The sequence below is a fragment of the Mesoplodon bidens genome (genome assembly GCF_964165515.1).
Source record: "Mesoplodon bidens genome assembly, chromosome: 15".
Taxonomy (NCBI): Eukaryota; Metazoa; Chordata; class Mammalia; order Artiodactyla; family Ziphiidae; genus Mesoplodon; species Mesoplodon bidens.
The window spans coordinates 14,994,191-15,019,971 of record NC_138171.1 but is presented as its reverse complement, the minus strand read 5'-3'; the positions used below and the strand labels follow the sequence as shown (position 1 = coordinate 15,019,971).

Below are 25,781 nucleotides of genomic sequence, written 5' to 3'. Positions count from 1 at the left end.
CAGATTTCAAGTGTTCTCTGGCAATCAAGGCTGAAAGGGATCATGAACCTGACAGACCACAGACCACACATAAAGCCGTGGGCTCGTGAAAACAGGGGTGGGGACAGGGATAAGAACACCATGTCAGAGTATGTTTTTCACAGACTTAGGATAATTATAAATGCCATATTTGGTGCTCATTCTTTTGAATCCACTGAAATACCTTACTCACCTGTCAAGAGTTTATCCCTGGAGGTTGACCATAACACCCCAGATTCCCAAAATCTGGGTTCGTGCTTCTAGTCTGAGAAGACAAGCACTCTCCTCCCCTCAATGAATCTAAAGTCTGTGTGCAACAAAACTACAAATTTCCCCTCAATTACCTTCTGGGTAAAAATGTAGAAGAGACGATATTCACATGGGGAAGAACCAAAGGAGCAGTAGAAGCAGGGACAGAGAAGATAGTAATTCTCTAAAATGAAAAGGCAAAGCTTTTTTCCTTTCTCCAAAAGATGAGCAGTATGGCAGACTGCTGCTCTTCTGGAGACAAAAACAAAAAACCTTTTAAGGTCACTTTAGAACCCAAACAAAGAACTCCCCAGAACAAAAGGGCTCCTGCTTCTGGCCCCAACATCTTTCTCAAAGCAAGAACCGGGTAACAAAAAGGTGGTACAGTGTGCGGGATTCAGAGTGCCGCGAGGATGAAGCCTGCTGAATGAGATGCTTGACCTCAGATAACAAGTGGGTTAGAAGTAAGTTTCTGGAGAATACAGTTCACTATATCATCCCACGGTACCAGAGGTGTTTAACTGGAGACCAATGCATTGTACCCTCAGGTACTACTAGGTCACTAGAGGCTAAAAAGAAACTGAATGGTAGTTAAAGAAATTTCAGAACCAGAGTCCACAAACTGAAGGCAAATGATAAAAACCACTAAAATTCTGTTGCAAATTCCTCAGCTATTCAGCAGGAGGGGGGAAAAGGCCAAATACTCTTTGCCTTGAGAGAAATAAAGTCACACCATTTGGAAACATCTGAGAGGTAAGGAGGGATGGGTGAAGGGAAAAACCATGGCTATGAGGTGCTTCTGGTAGAAGTGCTTCTCTTCCTGGGGATGATAGGGGTATGCAGAGCATCAGGCATTTGACAGCTTACTGATAAGATGATTATCTTGGACAACTGATGGGACTTTGAGCTTCTCTTGGTCTAGAGACTGAGACCTCGAGCCCAGGATGGTGTTCTTTGGCCTTGGCTGTGCAGAAGGTTAGGGAGGAAGGCCTCTGTCCTATTCTTTGTCAGTATTTCCTTTTTTTCTTTCTGTTCACAGTAATATTTTCCTTGGGAGGCCAGCTTTTTTTTTTTTTTTTTTTTGCTCCTGAAAAAAATTCCTTCATCAGCTCTTCATACTTCTGTTCTGTCACAGATACTGTCCACAAATACCATTCTCTAAATGGCCGGCTGCTGTGTGATGTTGATCCCCCACCATGCGCTCCATGCTGCTAGAAACAGAGACAACAGACTTGTACAGAATTTTGCCATTAGGTGCAGGTAGGACAATGGGGTGCAATGAGATATCACACATTGCAAACCCAAATTTTGTAAGTGCCCATGCTTCTCCCTAGGAAGCGCACTGATGATTTTCCCAAGCACAAATATGACTCTTCTGTTGGTAGAGAGGTGGCACTTGCTGAGAACTGGCGGCTCTTCTTGAAGCGTTAGTGCAGAGGTAATCACAGCCGCAGTCTTTAATGGTGAAGCCCACCTGGAGCTACGGCTGTCTCATACCCAAGGAGCAAGCAGTTATCAAAGGAATTAACACTGTGGGTACACAGAAATCACCTCGGGCTTCATGAGAAACTTGTCTACAGTTAGTTTCTTTCTTTTCTTTTTTAAAGAACTGAAACACAGTTGATGATGACTAGGCTAGTTTTGATGAACCAATCCTTGATAATTTTCACCAAAGAGGCACCAGGCCTAACATCCTTCACGAATCCATAGGGAAATTCTCTGCAGCGTTCTTGATGTAGACAAGTTAATTCGATTTGCTTTTTTTCAGGTCATGCAGGAAGGTTTAGGAAATGCAGAGTGTCACTTGGAGGCCACGTCTGCATAAGGATATATTCCAGACCTGGATTGCCGAAGTGTTGAGCTGAAGATGAAAACTGAGAACTGAGGTACGACTAGAATCATGGTCCAGTCTCTGAGGAAGGTAAGGACTGATGCCTAGCACCAATGCTAGACAAGCTGCATGGTAACTATGCAATGTACTCAGTGCATACAATGGAGTCCAATGAAGTGGTCCAAGGATTAAATGATGAGAATTCAGGCTGCAATCTGACCCAGAGCAGGGATCCCTGATGCAGAATTCTGTGCTTGGCTGGGCCAATATTGTCAGAACCACATTCTGACAGCTGGAGTCATTAGGGAGGCATATTACTGAACGGAGAGCAAAGCCAGCAGAACTGTGGCTTACAGAGACATTTGAAGAGGTGATAATCCTGTGAAAATCCCCAAAGATACTGAGGTGTTTTGACACTCAAGGTTAAAGTCCAGCAAAACAAGATGTTACAAAGGTCCTGCCAACATGCTTAAAAACAAGTCTCTTATTAAAAGTAGCAACACTGAAGACACAGAGTTACAACTTAAGGGAAATGTTTGCTATAGGTAGTGGGTTTTTTTCCCGTGAATAATGCACTCCCTATGCCGGGGGGCACATAAAATGATTAGGGTTGCCAAATGAAGGCAGTTGGATTGTTGTCAACATACTGGTGCGCTTGGAATTATCTCAAGGTTCTGACTGGAAGCATGCACCCAAAAAGACAGTGCTATCCAGTATTCACCCTCAGAGAAATGATTAGCCCCTTCCAGACTAACCACACACTTTGCCTACTTACTGTATTTTATTTCTACCCTATTGGTGTATCTTAAGAGATAATACGTGACCAGGGCAATGATCAAAATGTTAGTGTTCTATTCTGAATACAATGTTCAATTTATCTGGCTTTAAGGTTTGAAAATTTTTATTTTTATTAAATGTAAAAAAACCTGGGACTCTGCTTACATTTTTAGATGGGGCCCAGAAAAGATTTTACTAAATGGGAACATCCCTCTTCCCCGAACCTTACTAAGCATGACTATATGAAACTTAATCATGGTAAGCAACACGTTGAGGAATCCAGTTAGGGACTATCACCAAGGAAGACTGATTCTTAACGGAATTTGAATTAGCCTAGCTGTCCCTTCTATTGATTGTAAATAAAGCGGGAAGCCACAGCCCTATCCACATCCCAAACAACCTCATTTTAGAATTTATTTCTGAGGAAGATGATATATTAAAAGGTATATAGAAGTAACGTGTATTTATATTTGTAAATCTGGTAAGGAGGACATTTTAAAAGGCCCCCTCCAATGTTGTTTGTATGTTTTTCCTTGGGGGGAGTATTAAAAGAAGGAAAAAAGCATAAAAATATTTCTTCTACTACAGATGAAATTATGGAGTGGCATTTTAGGTTGGGATGAAATTAATCTTTTAAGTTTAATGCAATTTAAAATATAAATTGCCCTGGAAATGGCTATATTGGATTCCAACCTGTTGAGTTGGTTATTTCCCCTACATTGCCAATGTAGGTTGAATACCTACAATCAACTGGAAATGTTAAAAGCATCTGGTTAGGTATATTGTTAATGGAATGACATAAAATATTCTTCTCAATCCATAGCACAAATGGGAACTACTCCGTACTCTGCGATGTGCACCCCCCCCCCTTTTTTGCCTGCAGAAACACACCAACGTTACCTAGAGATCATAAGCATCATGGGGACAACAGAGAGGAGGAGGATTTTACTAGTGGAGTGTTTTACAGTGACCAATTCCACACTCCTGATAAGCTACCTACTTCAGAAACACACACATTAGAGCTCCTTAGAAATTAGATATACACCATATCTCCTTTCAAGTCATTTAGCAACCACAACTTCCAGTGGAGCCCCATATTTCTGACCAATGGATGCGAACTCTTAGCCACCTGTGTTCCATGTTTATTGGGGCAAGAAGGAGCAACACAGAAGGGACTGCCCAACATCTGCAGCATGGTTAGATGCAGCACAACGGAAGCAGACATTATATGGATTTGCTGAAGTTCTACAGGATTCGTTTATATTCTTTAGCATACTCACACATACACACAAAATGAATCAATACAGTATTTACCTGCAAGCTGCAGGTGTTCGTTATGGTGTTAAGAGAGAACAAACAGAATACCAATGTATATGCTCATTTCTGCAGTGAAACCAATGGATGACCAGGGTATCCACCTAACAGCTGTGGTGTAGCTATAGTTGTGGTGTCAGACTCAACTCCTCTGTGCAGGCAGAGTGCTCAAAGAATCTAACTGAAATCAGCAGCATTACTTTGCCTCTAGGGTCTGCTTGAACTCTGCAGAACAGACACGTGTAATTTAATCCTGGTAGCTTAGAAAATATCCTCACATCCAAGTGGGGGCATATACACCAAACACACAGCGGCCATTCATTCCTATAAGTAGGTAACAAACTACAGGTGTTTTTGTTCCAAAGCAGGACAACTGTATGTTATGTGTAAATGCCCAGCTAGTTGGGTATATCCCTAAGTGACCTGTGGAGCTACCAGTACAGACTAGGATTCATTGTACTCAGCAGTGTTCAGTTTATCATATGAAATGTAGTTTACTGTGGTATATAGTTTAGGTACATAGTTTACTGCAGAAAACTGGCGTTTTACTTAGGGGAAAAGGCAAAACCCATACTGAATATCCACTTGGGCCATGAAGAGACACCAGATATGAGATATACATGTCTGCATTCCACACAAAACCGCACACACTACATCCACTTGTGTGCTGTTTACGGAGCCAGACAGTTTGAATACAATATTCTCATCTTTGGTATAAATGGTAACGTTAATAAGGCTCTTCTTTAAGAGAAGGGACCAATTTAATGCACATCTTGAGGATACACAACAGGACCATCTCTTTTGTAAATAGTGGAAGAACATCTGGGGAAATGCCTTTTATTTCCAGGAAAGCTAAGAAAAAGGGAGACTTCTGAGAGGTGGGGTGTTTTTGCCCTTTTTATTTCCCCATCGATAGGTAACCCAAGCATGCGAGCACACAGGGGATCTGCAGCACAGGCACAGTAGCAATCTCTCAAGCAGCACTTTCTGTAAACCTGGGTTAACGTCTGGACCAGCAGCCATTTGGAATGAAGAGTTGAATCTCTGCTGCCTACTGCAGTGCAGCGCAGCACACACCAACGACCCTCGGGCACTCCTCCTGCTGTGGAGGCTCCCATTGACACGGGAGCTGGGGACAGACAGAGGTTTATCCTCTTCCAATCGCCTGCAACTTATGTTGCAAGCTGAACTTGCTGGGTTTGTCACGGAAAACACAAAGCTTCCTCTGCATCTCCTGATGTAAGTTTTAAAAAAGCAGCAAGGCCCTTCACACAAGGTTCATGTTCTTATTGTTTGCTTGAGCGTTTCTGATTTGTTGGGGGGAAGAAAAGACCCTTGATGTACGAAGTTGGGCTTAACTCCCCAGAGCCCAACTCTCCCAAGGTAACTCACTGCTTCAGGGTACTTTACCTTCGTGTGGGGCTGGGTCTTGATGGAGCCGTATTCATATTTCTTCTTTCCGCTGCCTTATTAATATCTGAAAAGAATAATCAACCCATCTGTTCAATGCTACGGAATAAAAACAAGATCATCAGCACATTTCAAATGAAAGCAACAACAAAAAAACTACAATGACAACCAGATGGTGTAAGAAAATCCATTCAGCAGACGCACAGTCACTTGGGCAATTTTTATTAAGTTACGGCAGTACATTGTCATGGCTTCGTAGGGAATGTCCCTCAGTTTTCTAGCTAACACATAATTTGTGTAGAACTGATTGTGTCAATGCTTTAACACGATGCCAAGCCTAAACCTAACAACTGCCCCCTCTGAAAGGGGAAAAGGTTGTCTTCTAAACTCTTGGAGAACCAGCTGTAAGATTCTTTTTTGAGGGAAGAGAAAGGAAGAGAGAGAATTTAAAAAAAAAGAAAGGAAAGAGCAAAGGCAAATAGTTCCATTTTATGCTATAAAGAAGTAATGGCTGGAATCCACTGTCTTAAAACTTCGAATAGTCCATGAAGCAGGGCCTCCTTTTAGTTTGCCTTGTGTTGCATTCCACTGGATAGAATCTTCCAGGATGAGATGTAGGAAAGAAATTTATTATTTTCTAAACAAAGTATATGACATGTTGACATCTATAACCCTCATAGGTAAGTACCTAAGAATAAAAACTGGCATTTGGTATAGTAAGGTTAGGTAATAAACACTCATCGTAAGTTTTTGTTACAGAAGCCTAGCATACACAACCAGATAAAGAGCAGTGGAAACATACAAACTTACAGAAAGCCAATTTGTGCAGTTAAAGCCTCCCTGCTAAAAACAAAACAAACCTGCTCTGCAAAAACTGAATAATAAAAACACCATTATGTAAGTAAAAACTGATGAAGTATCTAAAGTACCAATCCATGCCCAAAGATAACACTTGACAATTTTTATATGCCTTAAAGATAAATAAGTACATTAAAGATTTCATACTTTAGTAAATGGAGAAATAAAACTGCTTTCTGCTGCAGTGTAATTTTATTCCCCTTGTTCCATATTAAGCAGTTAACAGTGTATCTAATGACATTAAATGGTATTAAGCACTCACATAGAGTGCTTTAAAATAGTAATTATGTGTTTGAAAAATTCTAACCAGAATCTTATCTTGTGAAAGACCACAGTAATAACAAAACTTAAGAGGTCTTGTATAGCCTTTACCCTGCTATGTTGTCAACTTTTGAGTTCCTGTTCAAGTGAGAATGATCTTCAATTCCATTTTAAGTCAAAGTCCATTATCTTTAGGAGAATGGCTTTTTACCAAACTGAAGGTAACAAAATATGTTCTCTAAAGGACTTGGCCAGTAATACCTGACCACGGGTTTGGTACTGCATGTCACAAGTTACAACCCTTAAAGTTCACTAAGGCCTGAATTACATGTTGTATAATGACAGGTCTTACAGAGAGTATCTAGTTCCTTTTATATATAATTGTGAAGAGTATCAGTTCAGGTTTAGAAGGGCCTACTGACCTAGTCTGCTCACTTACTTTGTACTGCTTTCTAATATATGGTGACTATGATTCAGAGACAAATGTAATGTCTTTATTTAAGTAGTTTTCAAAGTATCTCTGGAATACATGGGGAGTGGTGTTGGTGGTGTGCAGATTCTTTTAAACAGGTACCACGGGGACTTCCCTAGTGGCACAGTGGATAAGACTCCACACTCCCGAAGCAAGAGGCCTGGGTTCAATCTCTAGTCAGGGAACTAGATCCCACATGCATGCCACAACTAAAAGTTCACATGCCACAACTAAGGAGCCCACAAGCCGCAACTAAGGAGCCTGCCTGCCGCAACTAAGGAGCCCACTTGCCACAACTAAGACCCGGAGCAACCAAATAAATAGCTTTTTAAAAATAAATAAATAGGTACCATATTTCCCAGCAGGATTACATGTATTATTAAATGGCCTTGTGAATGAAGAAAACTCATCTAAACATTGACTTGACCTGGCAAATGTTTAGGTGACAGTATGGAACTTATGGTACTACTCTAATTGGTGTCTATAAATACTATATAATTTTGCCCTCATCATATGAAAAGGACTACTACATTGTATAATTATATCCAATTCTGTGAGGGCCATTATATATAGGACTGGGGAGACCAAAGTAGTCGTGTACCATACACCTCTGGAGCAAAACTGGTTCCAGTTAGAATGAGGGAGGTAAATATTTTCCTTTGAAGTTGGTGAAATTTTTTTGCAATCATTTGAAAGATTTAAAAATTCAAGATTATATCTTTAAACGATTCTGATTGTAATTTGCCTCCTAGTGTCTGTTTTCATGGAGTAGTACAAAGGAATTATATTTCGATGGTGTGGCTTATGTTTCTTTTGCAAAAAAGAGAATTCTTAGACTATTTTCTTAATCTTAGGAGTTAGCAAACTTTTAGTGTGGTATGTCAAGTGTTTGTTTATTCATTCCTATTTAAGAGTTCCTTAAACCTCCACCTTGAGTAAGATATGGAGAAAATGAGACCTGGAAAATTTTGATAGTCTCATTGCCATCTAAGAGAATTCACTGCTCAGGTTAGGGTAGAGGTGGAGGGGTTTTCAGTGAGAGTTATGAAAAACTATCATCACCACCAATTCCCATACAGAAAAAATCCTAACATATGCGCACACAGAACTTTTGGAAAACCTAGGAGTTCAGAAATACAGGAAGACTACAGAAGCTACCAAAAGTGGAAATAACTTCAGGGAGCTTATCATGGTACAGCAAAGACTTAAAAGAATCAGAAAAAAAAACCCTGCCCCATCCCAATTTTCTGTCACACAATTTGAAAACTCATCAGTTGGAGGTTCATTTGAACAAGTTTCTCTCTGAAAATGAAAATACTGGGACTGGTAAAGGAGGCTTTTGTATTAATTAGTTGAATTAGATTATTTTATTTCTTAATCCTTACTGAGATACATAATCTACACCAAGGAAACAGAAATATTAATGTAAAGGAGAAGGGAAAACAGATGGAAAGACAATTTGGGAATCTTTCTGGACATTAGGTGGGAAACAAAATTGGAGAGGATATAATTAACAAGAGGGCAGTGGTAACTTAAGAGCCTCCAAGGAGAGGTGGAATGCCTCCTCTGCATAGAAAAGGGAAGAAATGGTGCTTCTTTTCCCTCCTGCTTTATGTTATCGGGGCCAACTCAGTCTCTTAGTGTCTCTTCCACCTCAGTTTGGTTGGTAGTTCTATACTTTGTCAATTTATTAGCAATGTGAATGCCATTCAAAACCACCATCACCACAAGGTGCTTAACTTTCACCTGAATACCTATAATTTCCAAGGGGTGAAAACAGTTAAAAGTACTACTCAGGTAAGAATTTTTAGACAAGAAAAACAGCATCAATTGAAGGGATTTACATAAAAGGAAAAAATGGGGAAAAAATCTGGAAAACATAATGTTATACAGGAAGTGGCAGAGCTATTTTAAATCACAAAAGAATGGGGTAAAGAACTCCCAAAGGAAGACACAATGCCTAATCTACAATTTTATTTTAGACTAATATGCCAGACAGGGTTCACACAATGGTTCTTAGATACGTTATAAATAAAAATGCATGTTTCATTCATAGTATCAGAAGCTGCTTTGGCTCTATTTTTTTTAAAAATTTATTTACTTTTGGCTGCATTGTCGCGGTGCGCGGGCTTCTCATTGCAGTGGCTTCTCTTGTGGCGGAGCACGGGCTCTAGGTGCGCAGGCTTCGGTAGCTGTGGCATGTGGGCTCAGCAGTTGTGGCACGCGGGCTCTAGAGAACAACAGGCTCAGTAGTTGTGGCATACGGGCTTAGTTGCTCCGCTGCATGTGGGATCTTCCCGGCCCAGGGCTCAAACCCGTGTCCCCCGCACTGGCAGGCGGATTCTTAACCACTGGGCCAACAGGGAAGCCCCATGCTCTATTCTTTAATTGTATCACTGTAAAATAATTCTTTTCACCTTAAAACCAATTTTTATACTTCAAGTCCTATCACAATGGAAAACAGTGAGAACTACTCTAAACAAGTGCATTTTGAACCACAACATTTGACAGTACCACGACTGGTTGAAATAACCCAGAAGCCTATACAATTTCTTTTCTCTTATTCTTTTTTTGGCTGTGCCGCAGGGCTTGCAGGATCTTAGTTCCCTGACTAGGGGTCGAACCTAGGCCCCCTGCAGTTGAAGCACAGAGTCCTAACCACTGGACCGCCAGGGAATTCACTACAACTTCAATAAGTGATTACAAATGAAATAAAGCTTGCCAAAAGGTCTAGTTGAAAACCAACCAACAATCAGGAATTATTAAATTGGAGATACATGATGACAAAGATGATGCTACTTGGAAAACCATACTGATGAGACAGTGGATATCACACAGTAACTTCTAAAATTGGGAAGGGAAAGGACAGGACTTCTCATTGAAACTATATTTATGAAGATGACTTTGATGATATATTGTAACATCAGGGATATTATAATGAGTTATACTGTAAAGAGTCAGGGATAGAGAATGCCCTGCTTGCTATTTCTAAATCAATCCTTTAAGCTCACTTTGAAAACTACACATTCCCTCATATTTGATTATCTCCTTCAATTTCTAATTAAAATAATTATTATGTCTTTAATGGTATTAGAATATTATGCCAGGGAACAGGAATGGGGGAAAGAGCCTGCATAAGAACATTATGTGCATTATCTCATGCAATCCTTTCTACAACTCTTGGAGTTAAGTACTATTATGATCTCTATTTTGTGAATGAGGAAATTTGAAGTTTAGAGAAATTAAGTGACCTAGCTGAGGTCACAAGATGATCAAAAGGCAGAACTAGAACTCAAAACCAGGTGTGTCTAACACTAAAGTACTTAAACATGTTATGCTGACTCCAACAGGGAGCAGAAAGACCTGATTCCCATTCTGAATACTGGCGAGGACTCCCTATCAAATGCTGATGGAATCTGGAAAAGGCACAGTCTATGCTGGTCACTGCGATGTGTTAAGACACTCAATAGGATAGGACCTGCTCATTCAATTACAACTTCGATTTCTATCACCTCAAACCACAATGTTTCTGGCTTTTGCTATTGACATTCTATTCACTTTAACCCCTCAGACAAAAATTCTCTGTCAACATTTAATTTTCAGCCCTTCTGACTTCTTTTGAGAAAAGAACACTTGGCTGGGATCAGCAAATCTGAGTTCTAGTCCTACTTTGGGGGGGGTGGGGGTGGATTTAGTCAAGTCACTTAATTTCTCTGAACCTGATAAAGTGGATATTCTACCTGTGTTACTTATATTGATTCAAGATTATCAGCTAAGAGAAAAAGCTCACTAATTTAGATTGACAAAGGTTGAGCTAATCTAAACTACTAAAAAAGTTGTACCTACAAAAAATTCAAAATACAGGTGTATTTAAAACAGGTAAAATTTCAGTAAACTGTACAAGTAGAGATCCTTAGAGAACTAAATTAATGAACTTAAAAAGTACAGTACATCAAGTGCTTCTATACATACCATGTGTCACACTCTATACTAGGTCTTAAGACATATGGAAACAACAAGGCTACAGTCTCTGCCTTAAAGGAGTTCACTGCTTATAAAGGAGAGAAGCACATGTATATAGGTAATCACAATATAATTTAAAGTGGGATTGTGGCAGAGATAATGAAGGCCTAACTATGTGTACGTGTGTGGCAGGGCAGAGAGAAGACTGGGAGGAACAGGGGGCAAGGGAGAGGTGGAGGAGGTGGGAAGGCCTAAAAGTAACATTTAAACTGAGTCCTGAAGAATGAGCAGAAGTTTACCAGAGAGAGAGAAGTCACTGCAGCACATGCAAAGGGAAAGGAGTGGTGTGAAGGACATAAGTTAGAAATACCGTAGGAGTTTAATGTAGGGGATGGGAGGATAGGAGCAGGAAAAGAGAGGAATTACAGATGCAAGCCAGAGTAGACTAGATAACAAAAAACTTTGCCATGGCAAAGGAAGAAATTGGTGGCAAGAGGGCCCGTTAGGAGGCTATGAACGGAACTACCATAAACTACAGAGTTTCAGTGAAGCCGAATTAATGAAGGTTTACTGTATGTATATTCAAAAAAAGAATGTATTTAAACCTCAGACATTCAAAATACTGCCCATTATAATAATGTCCTTCAAGGATCATTGGTTTGACACTGAAGGGACCATGTGGGAGAAAAATATTTAAAACGTTATGATTTTACCTTCAATAAAGGGATATAAAATGAACTGATGGCCAGAGGAATCAGTATTTAATAGCAACAATCCACTGATTAGGAAGAAACAAACAAACCGCTCTTCCTCGTTTTTTTCTAATATTGTAAAAAAAAAATCTAATTGTGATAAAAAACACATCATATACATTTATCATCTTAACCATTTTTAAGCGTATGGTTCAGTAGTGTTACGCATATTCACACAGTTGTGCAACAGGTCTCCAGAACTTTTTCACGTTGCAAAACTAACTCTCTTATACCCATTAAACAACTCCTCACCCTCTCCCTCCGTTTACATATATATTCTTTTCATTCTCCACATCACATTTCTTTAATGAAGATACATCAGCGCCACCTGAGAAGATGTTTAAAAATCAGATTCCTAGGCCCCTTCTCAACCTTTTAGAATCTGAGGATGAAGCCTAGGAATCTGCATTTTAACAAGTTTCTCAGGTGATTCTTGGCAGGTATTTGGGAACTACAGTACTACTCTATTATCTATTTATCCCTGTAGTTTATGCATAACATATAATTAGGTTCTCCATTTAGAAACCCCTCTAAACTCCTGTGTTCAAGGGGAAATAGCTCATAAACATATTACAAAGAACATGTCACAATGGCTGAAATCTGTAAAAATACAATCCCTGAAAACAGTATAGAAAGTATAATCACATAGCAACCTCCAAAGGAAATGGGATCAACCCAAGTTTCCACAGTGCTAAAGGTGATAATTATAATATCCAATTATAAGGTCAGTGCCCCCTCCCCCCACAAGGAGTGTGCAGCCCATCACTTCCCTTCAATTTCATCTGATCATTTAAAAAGTATCCTGAAAATTTAAGCTTCTTTTTCCAATTCTGTAGTTATAAACTGGCAGGAAAAACGTTAACCACCAAGCTTGCCACTTTTTAATAGCATGTTATCCACTTCTTTGGCTAAAAAAGGTCAAACTACCCATTAAAGTTCTCTCTAAATTCTGCAAACTAGAGCTGTTAGTATAGTTTTGCTGGCAGGGGCTAGAACTTCTGAGGCATTTTGCTTTCATATCTAAACGCAACAAAGAGAAAAATGGACACACACATATAATTTCACGTTCACACTATTACAAGCAAAGTGAAGCAAATCTGAAGTTATTCAGCAGACCATGCAATCTTGGTAGGTCTGCTTTCTTCTCATTAAGGTGAAAGCATCTGACTGATGTGAATGGAAGGGATCAAAATACTGAAAACTCCAGACATTGTAACTATTCTTCTTACCTCTAGTTCAAACTATGAAGCCAAAACACATTTTATAGTTAAAAGTAATGTCTCTCTTAGAACAAATGCATTAACGGAAACTCAACCATAAACCAGAGCTGTCAATTCCCATCAGCAATCTTATCCACACAGATTAGTACTAGGACCTGCTTCAACCTTCCATTTCCAGTGAAAGCTCACTTTCTAAAGTCCTAAATTGGGGGTTCTCAAAACTTGAACGTACATAAAATAAAAACTGCACGGTGGCTTCTGAAAGGCAGATTCTCTAGCTTCCTCTTCCAAAGATCGGTCAGTTAGGAGTTGGGGTGGGGAGCTGCATCCAAGAATCTGTATTTCCAAAAAGCTGTTCTAGTGACTCTGATGCTGTCCTAATGTAAGTTTACCAAAGGCTGCAAAGAAGTTCAATTATACATTTATAACTCTAAGTTGTAAAAGTGAGTGAAAGTCATGTTTTTCCTATTTTTTTCTTTTGGATATCAAAAGTAATTTCTGAATAGAGATTAAAAATAAATTTCTTGTATCATCTCTGACCCTAAATACTTGTTATTACTATCTCAATCTCCAACTGCATGGTTAAGTATGCAACTTAAAGCCAAAGTACTTATAATTCAAAGTTCTTCAAAGCTTGCCCACTAGCTGCAGAATCAACCTAACCTTCAGTAATTCAATCATTCCAGATCCAAACCAGGGGACCACTCAAGATATTTTTTAGAACTAAAGTTATAAGACACTCTGCTTTATAACTGTTCACTAATGCAACTGAAGTTCCCCTGCTCTTTGCCTAAAGTTGTTGGTCTTTGCATAAGTCAACAATAATGTTGTTTTGAACATGAAATAAAGGGAAAAAAGTCTTACGGTCTGGAAAAGTTCTGATTCTTTGAGGGGAATTATTTGCTTAACATAAAAGTAATTGGTCCAGTTGACCTATTATCTTTTATTTTTTAGTGACAGGATAAATAATGAAAATGACCATCCCTATAAATACTCGTATCTGGTGGTAATAAAACCACCATTTAAAAAGCAGCAGGCATGCTGGTATTATATATTTAGCTGTCAGTACAGTTCATATTCCCCTAATGTGCTGCTGCTTCAGCCAGTGGCCTTACCCTGATCCTTTCCTTAATGCCTCTCATTAATGAGAATTACACAGAGGGTAATTTTCTGTTGGTCACTGCTCTTTTAACTTCCTGATAGTTTACTTCAAGTAACTGAATAGTCTGGACAATGTGTACGCTGTTCACAGGACAAATCTTTTGGCACAAAAAGGCTGAGAGAGCTTTAAAAGTATTTGTCTTAAAGACATATGGTAATCATTAGTTAATGGCAAGGTACAGAGAGCAAACCGAGAATAGAAGAAAGAGGGGTCAGTTTGGGGAAACACTACTACCACAGGATGTTCATGGGAGGAGAGCAAGAGAAAGGCATCACAATACCTTCCTCTCTTGGACATCTACATTGCACATGTTTAGTATATTAAAGCCTCTGAGAAGTTTTGGAGTAAGAACAATGCTTTACCTCAACATTTCCCAATTTTGCTTGACCACAAAATCTTTTACCTTCAATAATTTCTTGAATATGTTCTACTAATATGTTATTCGGGCAAGAAATATAACCTCTCTGAGCCACTGTTTCCTCATATGCAAAAAAGATATAACAATAAGACTGGTCTACCTATCTCACAAGAGAATTGGCAGGAGAAAATGAGTTGGTATTTGTAAGCCTGCTTTGTGACCATAAGCACTGCTGGTTGTATGTTATCATTACCACCAAGAGTAATAGTGAGTAGGAATAGATGTTTCATTCCTAGTGTGGAGAGTCAAAAACAAAGAAACACTGTAAACAGAACAGAATAAAATATTAAATATACTTCCTCCAAAGGTTTCCCATTCTTAAAAGCACAACTGAACTCCAATAATTTGCACAAAAATAATAAGCTGTACAAAGGCACTGCCATCTGCAGGCCATAGAGAATGAATGCCTGCAATGGTTATTTAAAAGGAAGTTTCAAACCATTAGGTGCTCTTTCTCATCAGACTTCTAAAGCCTTTCCAAAAAATGTTTATTCTTAGCCTTTGAGCACTGGTAGATGAGGCTCCATTTGCTGAGTTCTGAAACTGACTGGAGTAAAATAAAATTCTCATTTCTTCTCCACACAGGACTGCTGCTTAGAAATGTGAAGAAAAGGGCCTCCCTGGTGGTGCAGTGGTTGAGAGTCCGCCTGCCGATGCAGGGGATACGGGTTCGTGCCCCGGTCTGGGAGGATCCCATATGCCACGGAGCGGCTGGGCCCGTGAGCCATGGCCGCTGAGCCTGCGCATCCGGAGCCTGTGCTCCGCAACGGGAGAGGCCACAACAGTGAGAGGCCCGCGTACCGCAAAAAAAAAAAAAAAAAAAAAAAAGAAATGTGAAGAAAATTACCTTAGCCTTCCATAAATTCTACAGTGTGTTCATACAAAGTAATCCCAAGGAATATGGATTTTTCACACAGCCTTTGAGGGAAAAAAACCCTTGGATGGCCTATGCTGACTTTTCTCTCAGTGAGTTAAAGTCAATCTACTCTCACACACACAAAAACAGAGCTTATGAACAGACTGCAAATAGGAACAGACGGTTAACTAATGAATAAGTTAATTCACCAATGCCTCCTTCAAAGTGTGGTGTTCAGAGGCATGTGCCATTGAACAACCTGAGCCTAGAAAAATTCCTTCCACTGGGCCTTCTCCAGCACAGCCTACAAGGAAAATCACTGTTTCTATGATTTAGGTTAAAAGACTGTCAGAGGTTTCAAAGAATATCTGGAGAGTGACAGATGAGCTAAAGGAAAGGCAAAGAAATCAGAATGAAGGAAGAAACTGATGTCGACATATAGCCAATTGATTTCCAATATTCACAGCGCAAAGCTTGGGCTTTACTGTTTTGGAAAAGTCAACACCAAAGTTAGTTTTCACACCCAGACTGACTCATACAGAAAACATTAAACCTAGAGTTGTCAAAAGCCAAATCCATCGACGTTTGAAGAAACATCTTTTTTGAACTGCCCGGTAGCTACCACACCACGATGTTACAAGAAAACCGAGGAGGCACACCGGGTGCCCTTGAGCGCAGTCCCTGCAGTTCTCTGAGACTATCCCGCGTTAAGTCAATAACGAGAACAGTTTACAACGAGGAAGCTTACAACATTATTATCCCCGAAGACCCTGGGGCATTTCATGGAATCCGCTATGCCTCAGGGAACAATTTTGTGCACAGAGCTAAACGCAGGACCACAATTAACCCCATACTCCTAGCGCAGCGTTTCCCAGAGCGTGGAACGCAGAATAATTTCAGGAGGAATCAGGACGCACTGTTTATTTTAATACATAAGTATTTATTTCTTTATGAGCATTAGAAAAATAACTGGCTTTCCATCATACGCTTCGTGATTTACGTTTCCACCTTAAACAAATATATTTAAAAAGGAGAAAAAAAAGTCAGTTTAAAGAAGAAAAAAGTAACATCTGGTAAATAAACAGCAGTACAATGGGTACACGGACATAAAAGTGCAACGCGAGAGACTGAAACAGGGGAAACGCCGTTCTAAAAAAAAGCCCCCGGCGGGTCTTCCGGGTGCGGAAAGTGCCCGGGGTCCAGAGAAAGAGAGCCAGCCGGCTGGGACGCTGGCTCGGTCGCTAGTTGCCAGGGTAACCGCGAGCCCGGTTGCTTTCCCCGTTTTCTGGGCCCGGGTCCGCGTTATAAAACGGGTGTATGGGGGGAGGGTGTCACATAACAACGAGACGCCTCGAGGATGCTGTCAAGGGGCCGCGAGGCGGGCGGCGGCGGTGGGGGACAGAGCATTCGGTTCGCCGCCCGGCGCCGCGCGCCCAGCGGAACGCCCGGTGAGGCCGGCCACCTCGTCCCAGGTTCGAATCCCGACTGCGCCACCGACTCGCTGAGGACCCGCAGGCGAGCGACTTCACGTTTCGAGAAGGGGGCGCGGGGTGTGCAGCCCTAGCCTACAGCGGAGCCCGGAGGACTGTTATCGGCGGGTCGCGCACAGACTCGAGGCGGCAATGCGGCGCCACCCGCCCGGAGCCCACCTCCGGCCGCTCCCGACTGGCCGGGCCTGTGCCCGACGGGAACCAGAGAAGGCCGCGCCCCGCACCGGGCATGCGCAGCCCCGCGCGCACCCGGAGAGGAGCTGAGGCCGCGGCCGCGCGTCGAGCGGGCCCTCGCGCCTCAGCCTCCCCATCCGGCCCCGGCCCCCCTCAACCGCCTGCCCGTCAGCCCCACGCATCGGCGGACGGCCACCGCTTCCCGGCACTCACCGCTACCAGCGGGGCGGGCTCCCGGCCGCTTCTTCGCCTTAGGCCCGCCGCTGCCGCCTCCGCCTCAGCCCACCTGCCCGCCGTAGGACAAAGGCGCCACCAACCGACCGGCGCGGGCACGAGGCAATGGCGGCCGGGGCGGAGAGTGGGGGCAGAGGGCGCGCACGCAGCGGCAGGCGCGGCAATGTCGCAAGAGCGCGCAGGTTTGCGGCAGGGCTGAGTTGGAGTGTCGATCTCCTTAGCAATGAGGGCGTGGAAGTGGCTCGGGCGGTGGTTGAGAACGCGAGGGGTTGCCTAGTAACGGCGTCCCCGGCTGAGGATGGGTCCAGGCCGGGTCCCCTCCCCCTAAAGGGCTTCGCCTTTCTTCTGATGTTCAGAGTACTTTCTTTCCTCTCTAACTGTGGAAATAGATCATTTAAATCCTAGAATACCTTGATTTCGTCTTGCATAACACTCAACACCTATAGATATGTGTATTGGAGACTAGTATATATATCCCCGTAATCTGCGGATCACAAGGAACAAAGAGAGCAGAGAGGTAGAGAAAATGTTTTATTTAAATTCACATTTAAAGAGGCTGTGTGTCCTATTAGTTTCACTAACAAGAGGCAAAAGGATTCTGGTGATGTAGTCACAGATTCTTTTTGAATTATTTATTTCTTTCTGGAATATTCATTCAGTGTCAAAAAGAAATTTCCCAGAATGTAGTTGTTGACCGTGAAGCATGTAAAGTGTTGTATTGTTCATTTAATCTGTAGAACATATTTGTCACAGGGAATAGAATTTGCTCACACAATTGTAAATACACTCTGTTAATCACACCGATGGCTATGTGAATCAGGTAGGCTTTTTTATTAGTTAGGAAATGCCCCAGACCCCATGGGGTCTAGTTTTTCTCCTTGTGAATAGTTCGTGCAAAATAAAAATGGTGGCTGTGAAATTTGAACACTATGGGAAATCAGATTTCTTTGACACCAACGCATATGCTCCCTCCTTCACTAATTTATTCACTGAATGTTTATTATACACCTACTAGGTGGCCCTGTGATTTATTATACACCTACTTGCTAGGCACTATCATAAGCAAAGGCAGACCCATCCCTGCTATCTTGGAGATACTGTGCAGTGGAGAGATAGAATTAGGCGAATAATCACACTTGTGTACAAACAAAAATAACTGAAGGAAAGAAATAGGGATCCACTCTTTTGTCTACTCTTTCTCCTTGTGAATAGTACAGGGTGTGTCTGATGCCTATGAGCAGATATGTTTGGCCTTCAGATCCTTCCCATAATTCATCATGGCACCTGGGAAAATGGAAGCTGTGTGGTTTTTTCCGCCTCCACTGAGAGGTTCTGAAGGCAGATAGGGACTTCTACTCCCAGGAATTTCCCCTTTATCACAGGTTGTTCACTCACTCTAGGTGAGAAGGCTCAGGATTTTGTGGATTCACCTGCTTTCCTGATATCCTTTTCTGGGTCAGGTTAAAAACCACACTGACTCAGTTTAGAATCTTCTGTTTCTTTCCTTGATTACCCCTTTTTGATGTTTATGCCATAAAGTTGTACCCTTTTCTTTTTTAAAAAACAATTATTTATTTATTTATCTTGGGCTGCACTGGGTCTTTGTTGCTGCTCGCGGGCTTTCTCTAGTTGCGGCGAGCGGGAGCTACTCTTCTTTGCGGTGCACATGCTTCTCATTGCGGTGTATTCTCTTGTTGAGGAGCACGGGCTTCAGTATTCGAGGCACGCAGGCTTAGTTGCTCCACGGCATGTGGGGTCTACTCGGAGCAGGGCTCGAACCCGTCTCTCCTGCATTGGCAGGCAGGTTCTTAACCACTGCGCCGCCAGGAAAGTCCAAATTGTACCCTTTTCATTGGTTGAATTCTCTTAATTTTGGGGGGTATCCTTTAACTTAATTTTTTATTATTACTTTTTGGTTAGATACACAAGGACAGAGAGTCTGTGACTCCACTGCATCTTGCTATCTTTACCCACCCATAAGTTTCACATTATCTCATTTACTCTTCACAACAACTCTATGTAATAGATACTATATACTTTTAATTTTTTATTTTTATTTCTGGGTTCTCTATTCTGTTCTGATACTATATAATTTAAACTTTAAAAATTCCTTAACATTTCAAACATACGTTAAACTACATAAAATAATATAATGCATACCTTTCTACTCACTAATAAGATTCTCCTTCCCCTCCCTTCTAAGGAAAATCACTCTCTATACATTTTCAGGTATATTTTGTATTTTTATTATAAAGAAAAAATATATATATCCGTAATCTGTATGCTATTGTTTACTGTGTTTAGAGATACATTATGTATCTTTTCACAACTTGCTGTAAACTGGACTAGGTTTTCAAGATTTAACTGTGTTGAAACATATAGCTAGTTTAGTGGTTCTTAAAGTGTGGTCCCTAGACCAGCAAGCAGCAGTAGTAACATTGAGAACTTGTTAGAAATGCAAAAATTTGGCTCCACCCAAGATCCATTGAATCAGAAACTCTAGGGATAGGATCCAGCAATTTGCCCTTTGCCAAGCCCTTCTGGTGATTCTGATGCACCCTAACGTTTGAGAACTACTGCTCTAAATTATTCATTTTATTTGCTGCATAGTATTTTATTGTATGAATCAGTCACAGTTTTTATATCTGTACTAAGGAACACTTAGACTTCTATTACAAGGAGTGCTACACTGAACACATTGGTACATATCTCCTTGTGTATACATGTCATACTTTTCTAGAATACACACTTAGGAGTGGAACTGATGACTTTGTAGTATATCACATCTTGAGCTTTAGGAGGTTTATAGCCAGATTGCTCTCCAAAGAATTGTTAATACATACTCCTGCCAGCAATGTATAAGTACCATTTCTAGATATCCTTGCCAACTTTTAATATTTTCAGACTTTATTCATTTATTTTTGCTTATGACAATAGGTGTGAAATGATATCTTTGTTGTTTTAGTTTTAACTTTCTTGAATTTAGTGATATTGAGCATCTTTTCTTACAGGCTATCCAGGTTTCTGCCTGTTGATATTTCCAGACCATTTTTCTAATGGGTTTATTTATGTTTTTCTTATTGATCCATAGGAGTTGTTTACATATTCTGGATACTGATCTTGCGTTAGTTAGGTCTTCTTTCTGTGGTTTGTCGATTTACTTTGTTAATGGTATCTCATCATTCAAAAGTTTAAAATTTTAATGTAGTCATATGTTTCAATCTTTCCCTTTACTGTTTGTAGTGTTCAGTGTCTTGTTTGAGGATTCCTTCCCTCTTGTGATGTCATGTAGATATTCTCCTAGGTAAATACTATTAGTATGTCAATCTTACAGGTGAGTCAGTTGAGGCACCGAGAGCTGATGTGACTTGCCCAAGGCCACAGAGACTGGAGGTGAGTGACTTGGACTCTTGACCCCCCGGGTTGCACTGCACTCCACAACTGAGGAGTCTCTTGCCACCCCGTTCTACTAGTTGTCTCATGAGACCACTTCTCAGCCTTTTTCTATTGATGTGGAGGATGTGCAGAGCTCAGACAGGCTGCAGGTTAAGTGCAATTCTCATTTACTACATCACGAAACCCTCTGGCTCTAGACTTCATGATTCTTAGAAATATTTTGAAATTTTTCAAATAATTTCAGACTTACAATAGAGTTGCTAAAGTAAGATGAAGAATTCCTGAATGTCCTTCACCCAGATTCCCCAAATGTGGACTGTGGAATCAGACAGTCCCACGTCCACTACTCTGCTTCATCACTTTCTAGCTGGGCAAACTTGAGCTTGTTGTTTAACCTCCCATGTCTCATTTTCTTATTTATTTATTTTTTAATGTATTTTATTGAAGTATAGTTGATTTACAATGTTGTATTAATTTCTACTGTACAGCAAAGTGGTTCAGTTGTATATATATATGTATATATATACACACACACACGTATATATACGCATTCTTTTTCGTATCCTTTTCCATTATGGTTTATCACAGGCTATTGAATATAGTTCCCTGTGCTACACAGTAGGACCTTGTTGTTTATCCATTCTGTATATAATAGTTTGCATCCCGTCTCATTTTCTTCATCTGTAAGTTGGGGATAAGAATAGGACGTACCTCGTAAGGTCAGTATGAAGTAAGTTAAATTAAATGAAGTGGCACATATCATGCCTGGCTCACCACGTGGCCTCATCAGCTCATAGATCTCATCTAGGTTTATTTTATGACATCATGGTTTATGCCTTTCTATAGATTTGCTTGTGCTAACAGTTGTTAGACCATCCCTAGAAAACAGAGGCCCTTGGCTTTTCATGGCCTACTCTGTTCACAGATGGAATAAATGTTGCTGGAAGCTGGTCAGTGCGTCCTTTTCCCCAGGACATTGGGGTGGCAGTGGAGGGGACTTTATTGTGATGATAATGAGTTCCTGGTGAGCCCAACAGAGCTAATAGCTCCTCAAAGCAAGATTCTGCCAACAAAGCGGATCAGAATGACTTTGCCCCCACTTGGCAAGTGCTGTTGTACATTGAAAGAGGTGGCTCCAGAAATGCAGCGCAGTCACCCTAAGGTCCCTCCCAGTCATCAGAGAGTCCGGCCTCCACAACACACCCATTTATGTCAGGATAGCTCTATGCAACTGTGGTAGTCAGAATAATGTCCTCCAAAAGATGTCCACAGCCTAATGTCTGGAACCTGTGGATATGTCACCTTATATGGCACAGGGACTTTGAAGATGTCATTAGACTAAGGATCTTCAGGTGGGGAGATAGTCCTCAATTATCCAGGTGGGCCCAGTGTAATCACAAGGGCCCTTATAAGAGGGAGGTAGGAAGGTCAGAGTCAGAGAAGGAGATATGATGACAAAAGCAGAGCAGGGGTGAGAGATAGAGATGGAGATGGAGATAGATAGAGATAGAGATAGAGAGAGGGAGTGGGAGAGAGAGATCAGAGATGTTACTGCACTGCTGGCTTTGAAGATGGAGAATGGGGCCATAAGCCAAGGAATGCAGGAGGCCTCTAGAAGCAGGAAAGAGCGAGAAGACAGATTTCCTCCTAGAGCTTCCAGAAGGAACACAGCCTTGCTGACCCTTTTTTGTTTTTCTTGCGGTACGCGTGCCTCTCACTGTTGAGGCCTCTCCCATTGTGGAGCACAGGCTCCGGACGCGCAGGCTCAGCGGCCATGGCTCACGGGCCCAGCCGCTCGACGGCATGTGGTATCTTCCTGGACCAGGGCACGAACCCGTGTCCCCTGTATCGGCAGGCGGACTCTCAACCACTGTGTCACCAGGGAAGCCCAACTGACCCATTTTTGACTTTTGACTTTCCTCCCTCCAGAAAGTTTATAAATATATATTTTCCTTTGCTAATTTTACCATGATTTACTTTCCCCTTTTAAATAACTAAATCTTTAATTCAGTTAAGATTGGTTTTGATGTATGATGTCACAGGTAGGTGCCACTTTTGTATCTTTCCTTTATTATAAAACAGAACATTCTTTTCTATAGGAGGATTAAATTAAAGGCTATTCATTGTTTTCATAATATTCCTTTTTGGGGCGATTCACACCATTTCAATTATTGTTACTCTAGATGGAATATATTTAGTTATTTTATTTCCAGAGCCATGTGAAATATACTTGTGAAAACATTTAAAGAGAATTCTTTGACATAGGTAATTGAATGCTGTTTGTACTGCTCAGATGACCAGGGAATCTGATTAATGCCTCCCTTCCCTTGAAATTCTCAAAGGATCCATCTCCTAATTTGCCTACATAGGTTGGGGTATAGAAATAGAATATAAATATAATAATCATAAAAATGTTTAAGGATAATATCAGAGAGTAGGACAGTTCAGCTGAGTCAATGGCTCACGCTTTCCTGGCGATTATGATTCAGCGAGTCTAGGGTAGAACTTGAGAATCCATTTTTTTTGTTAAAAAAGCCCTCCCAGATTTGCAAACCACTGGGCTGGGTAATTAAAATTGCAGAGATAGCATAAGTAAATGCTAGTTACCATGTTTCAGAGTCCCTTACAAATAACCCCAAATGAGAATGTTGAATCTCTCTTACTAGGGTTAGAACTGGAAAACCGGCCAAGTCAGTAGAGACAAAATCTGAAGGCTGAGTGTTCCAGATTCTAACTTAGTGATGTAAAGCAGCGATTTTATCCTTGTTCATCGTCTCTGGGAATCAGGAATTTGGGAAGGGCCTGGTTGAGAAGTTCTGCTTCAGAGTTAGTCAGAGAGTGGCTGCAGCTGGAACAGCAGGGGGATGGAGTCGCTGCAGGCTGGCTGGACATCTCGCTTCACATAGTCTCAGGGCCTCTCCACGTGGTCTCTCCACATGGGCTAGTTTGGGCTTCCTCACAGCATGGTGGTTTCAGAGCACTTGTGCTCCTTAAATGGAGCTCAGGGCTCTGAGAGAGTGGCTGAAAGAACCAGGCAGGAGCTGTATGGCCTTGTATGACATTGCCTTGGAAGTTGTATAGCCTCATAAGGCTGCCCAGATTCAAGGGGAAGGAACGTAGGCCCACCTCTCCATGAGAGGAATAGCATGGTCCCACTGCAAGAAGAGTGTGTGAAGAGGCTTAATATCATCAAAACAACCCAATCCAAAAGTGGGCAGAAGACCTACATAGACATTTCTCCAAAGAAGACATTCAGATGGCCAAGAGGCACATGAAAAGATGTTCATCATCACTAATTCTTAGAGAAATGCAAATCAGAACCAAAATATGATATCACCTCACACTAGTCAAAATGGCTCTCTCATCAAAAAATCCACAAACAGGGGCTTCCCCGGTGGTGCAATGGTTGAGAGTCCACCTGCCAATGCAGGGGACAAGGGTTTGTGTCCTGGTCCGGGAAGATCCCACATGCCGCAGAGCAGATAGGCCCATGAGCCATGGCCGCTGAGCCTGCGCGTCAGGAGCCTGTGCTCCGCAACGGGAGAGGCCACATCAGTGAGAGGCCCGTGTACCGCAAAAAAAAAAAAAAAAAAAAAAAAAAATCCACAAACAATAAAGGCTGGAGAAGGTGTGGAGAGAAGGAAACCCTCCTACACTGTTGGTGGTTATGTAACTTGGTACAGCCACTATGGAGAACAGCATGGAGGTTCCTTAAAAAACTAAAAATGGAGCTACCATATGATTCTGCAATCTCACTCCTGGGCATATATCTGGAGAAAAACATGGTTCAAAAGGCTACATGCACCCCAATGTTCATTGCAACACTGTTTACAATAGCCAAGACATGGAAGCAACCTAAATGTCCATCGACAGAGGAATGGATAAAGAAGATGTGGTACATATATTCAATGGAATATTACTCAGCCATTAAAAAGAATGAAATAATGCCATTTGCATCAACATGGGTGAACCTAGAGATTGTCATACTGAGTGAAGTAAGTCAGACAGAGAAAGAGAAATATCAAATGATATCGCTTATATGTAGAATCTGCAAAGAAATGATACAAAATGAACTTATTTACAAAACAGAAACAGACTCACAGACTTAGAGAATGAATTTATGGTTACCGGGGGGAAGGGTCGGGGGAAGGGATAGTTAGGGAGTTTGGGATTGACATGTACACACTGCTGTATTTAAAATGGATAACCAAGAAGGACCTACTGTATAGCACAGGGAACTCTGCTCAATATTCTATAATAACCTAAATGGGAAAAGAATTTGAAAAAGAATAGATCCATGTATATGTATAACTGACTCACTTTGCTGTACACCTGAAACTAACACAACATTATTAGTCAACTCTGCTCCAATATCAAATAAAAAGTTAAAAAAAAAAAAAGAAGTGTGGATGGGAGATATAGCTCTGGCTGTCTCTGGGAAATACAGTCTGCCCCAGAGTTATCCCTTGCCTCCACATTCAGTGCACCAGACCCCAAGTCTTTCTCAAATCTGTCCACTTCTCTAGGTACCTTCTCTAGGTACCTCTGGCCACCACCCAGTCCTAACTATCATCACTCCTAGCTTACATCCAAACTAGGCTCCTTGCTTCCACTTTTCTTCCCTCCAGTTCTTTCTCTTCTACAGCTAGAGTTTGTTTGTATACATACATATTTATAAGAAATCTGATTGTCACTTCCCATTGTCCTTTAGGATAACGATAAAACTGCCTTCAAGGCCCTGCAAGATCTGGAAACCTTCTGCCATCCAGCCTCATTTTACACCACTGTTCCCCTTGTTTTCCAACCTGCAGCCCCATTGGTGTTATTTCAGGCCCTACATTCACAGCATTCTTTCCACCTCAGGACCTTTGACCCTCCCATTCCCTCTCCTCCCTTCTCTGCCACCTCTTTAACTCCTACTCATCC

General features: G+C 41.4%; 1 protein-coding gene across 2 annotated transcripts in view; it reads right to left on the bottom strand.

Annotated features, from left to right (window-relative positions):
• NCOA5 (nuclear receptor coactivator 5) overlaps positions 1-17,578 on the bottom strand; it is a 30,567-nt gene extending 12,989 nt beyond the window's left edge. For both annotated transcript variants that reach the window (XM_081256542.1, XM_081256543.1), the window contains exons 1-2: positions 17,439-17,578; positions 5,600-5,666 (exon numbers count right to left, since the gene is read on the bottom strand). In XM_081256542.1, coding sequence (XP_081112668.1) covers positions 5,600-5,637 — 38 coding nt within the window. In that variant the 5' untranslated portion in view covers positions 5,638-5,666; positions 17,439-17,578. The remainder of the gene's footprint in view (positions 1-5,599; positions 5,667-17,438) is intronic.
• Positions 17,579-25,781: the final 8,203 nt, after the last annotated feature.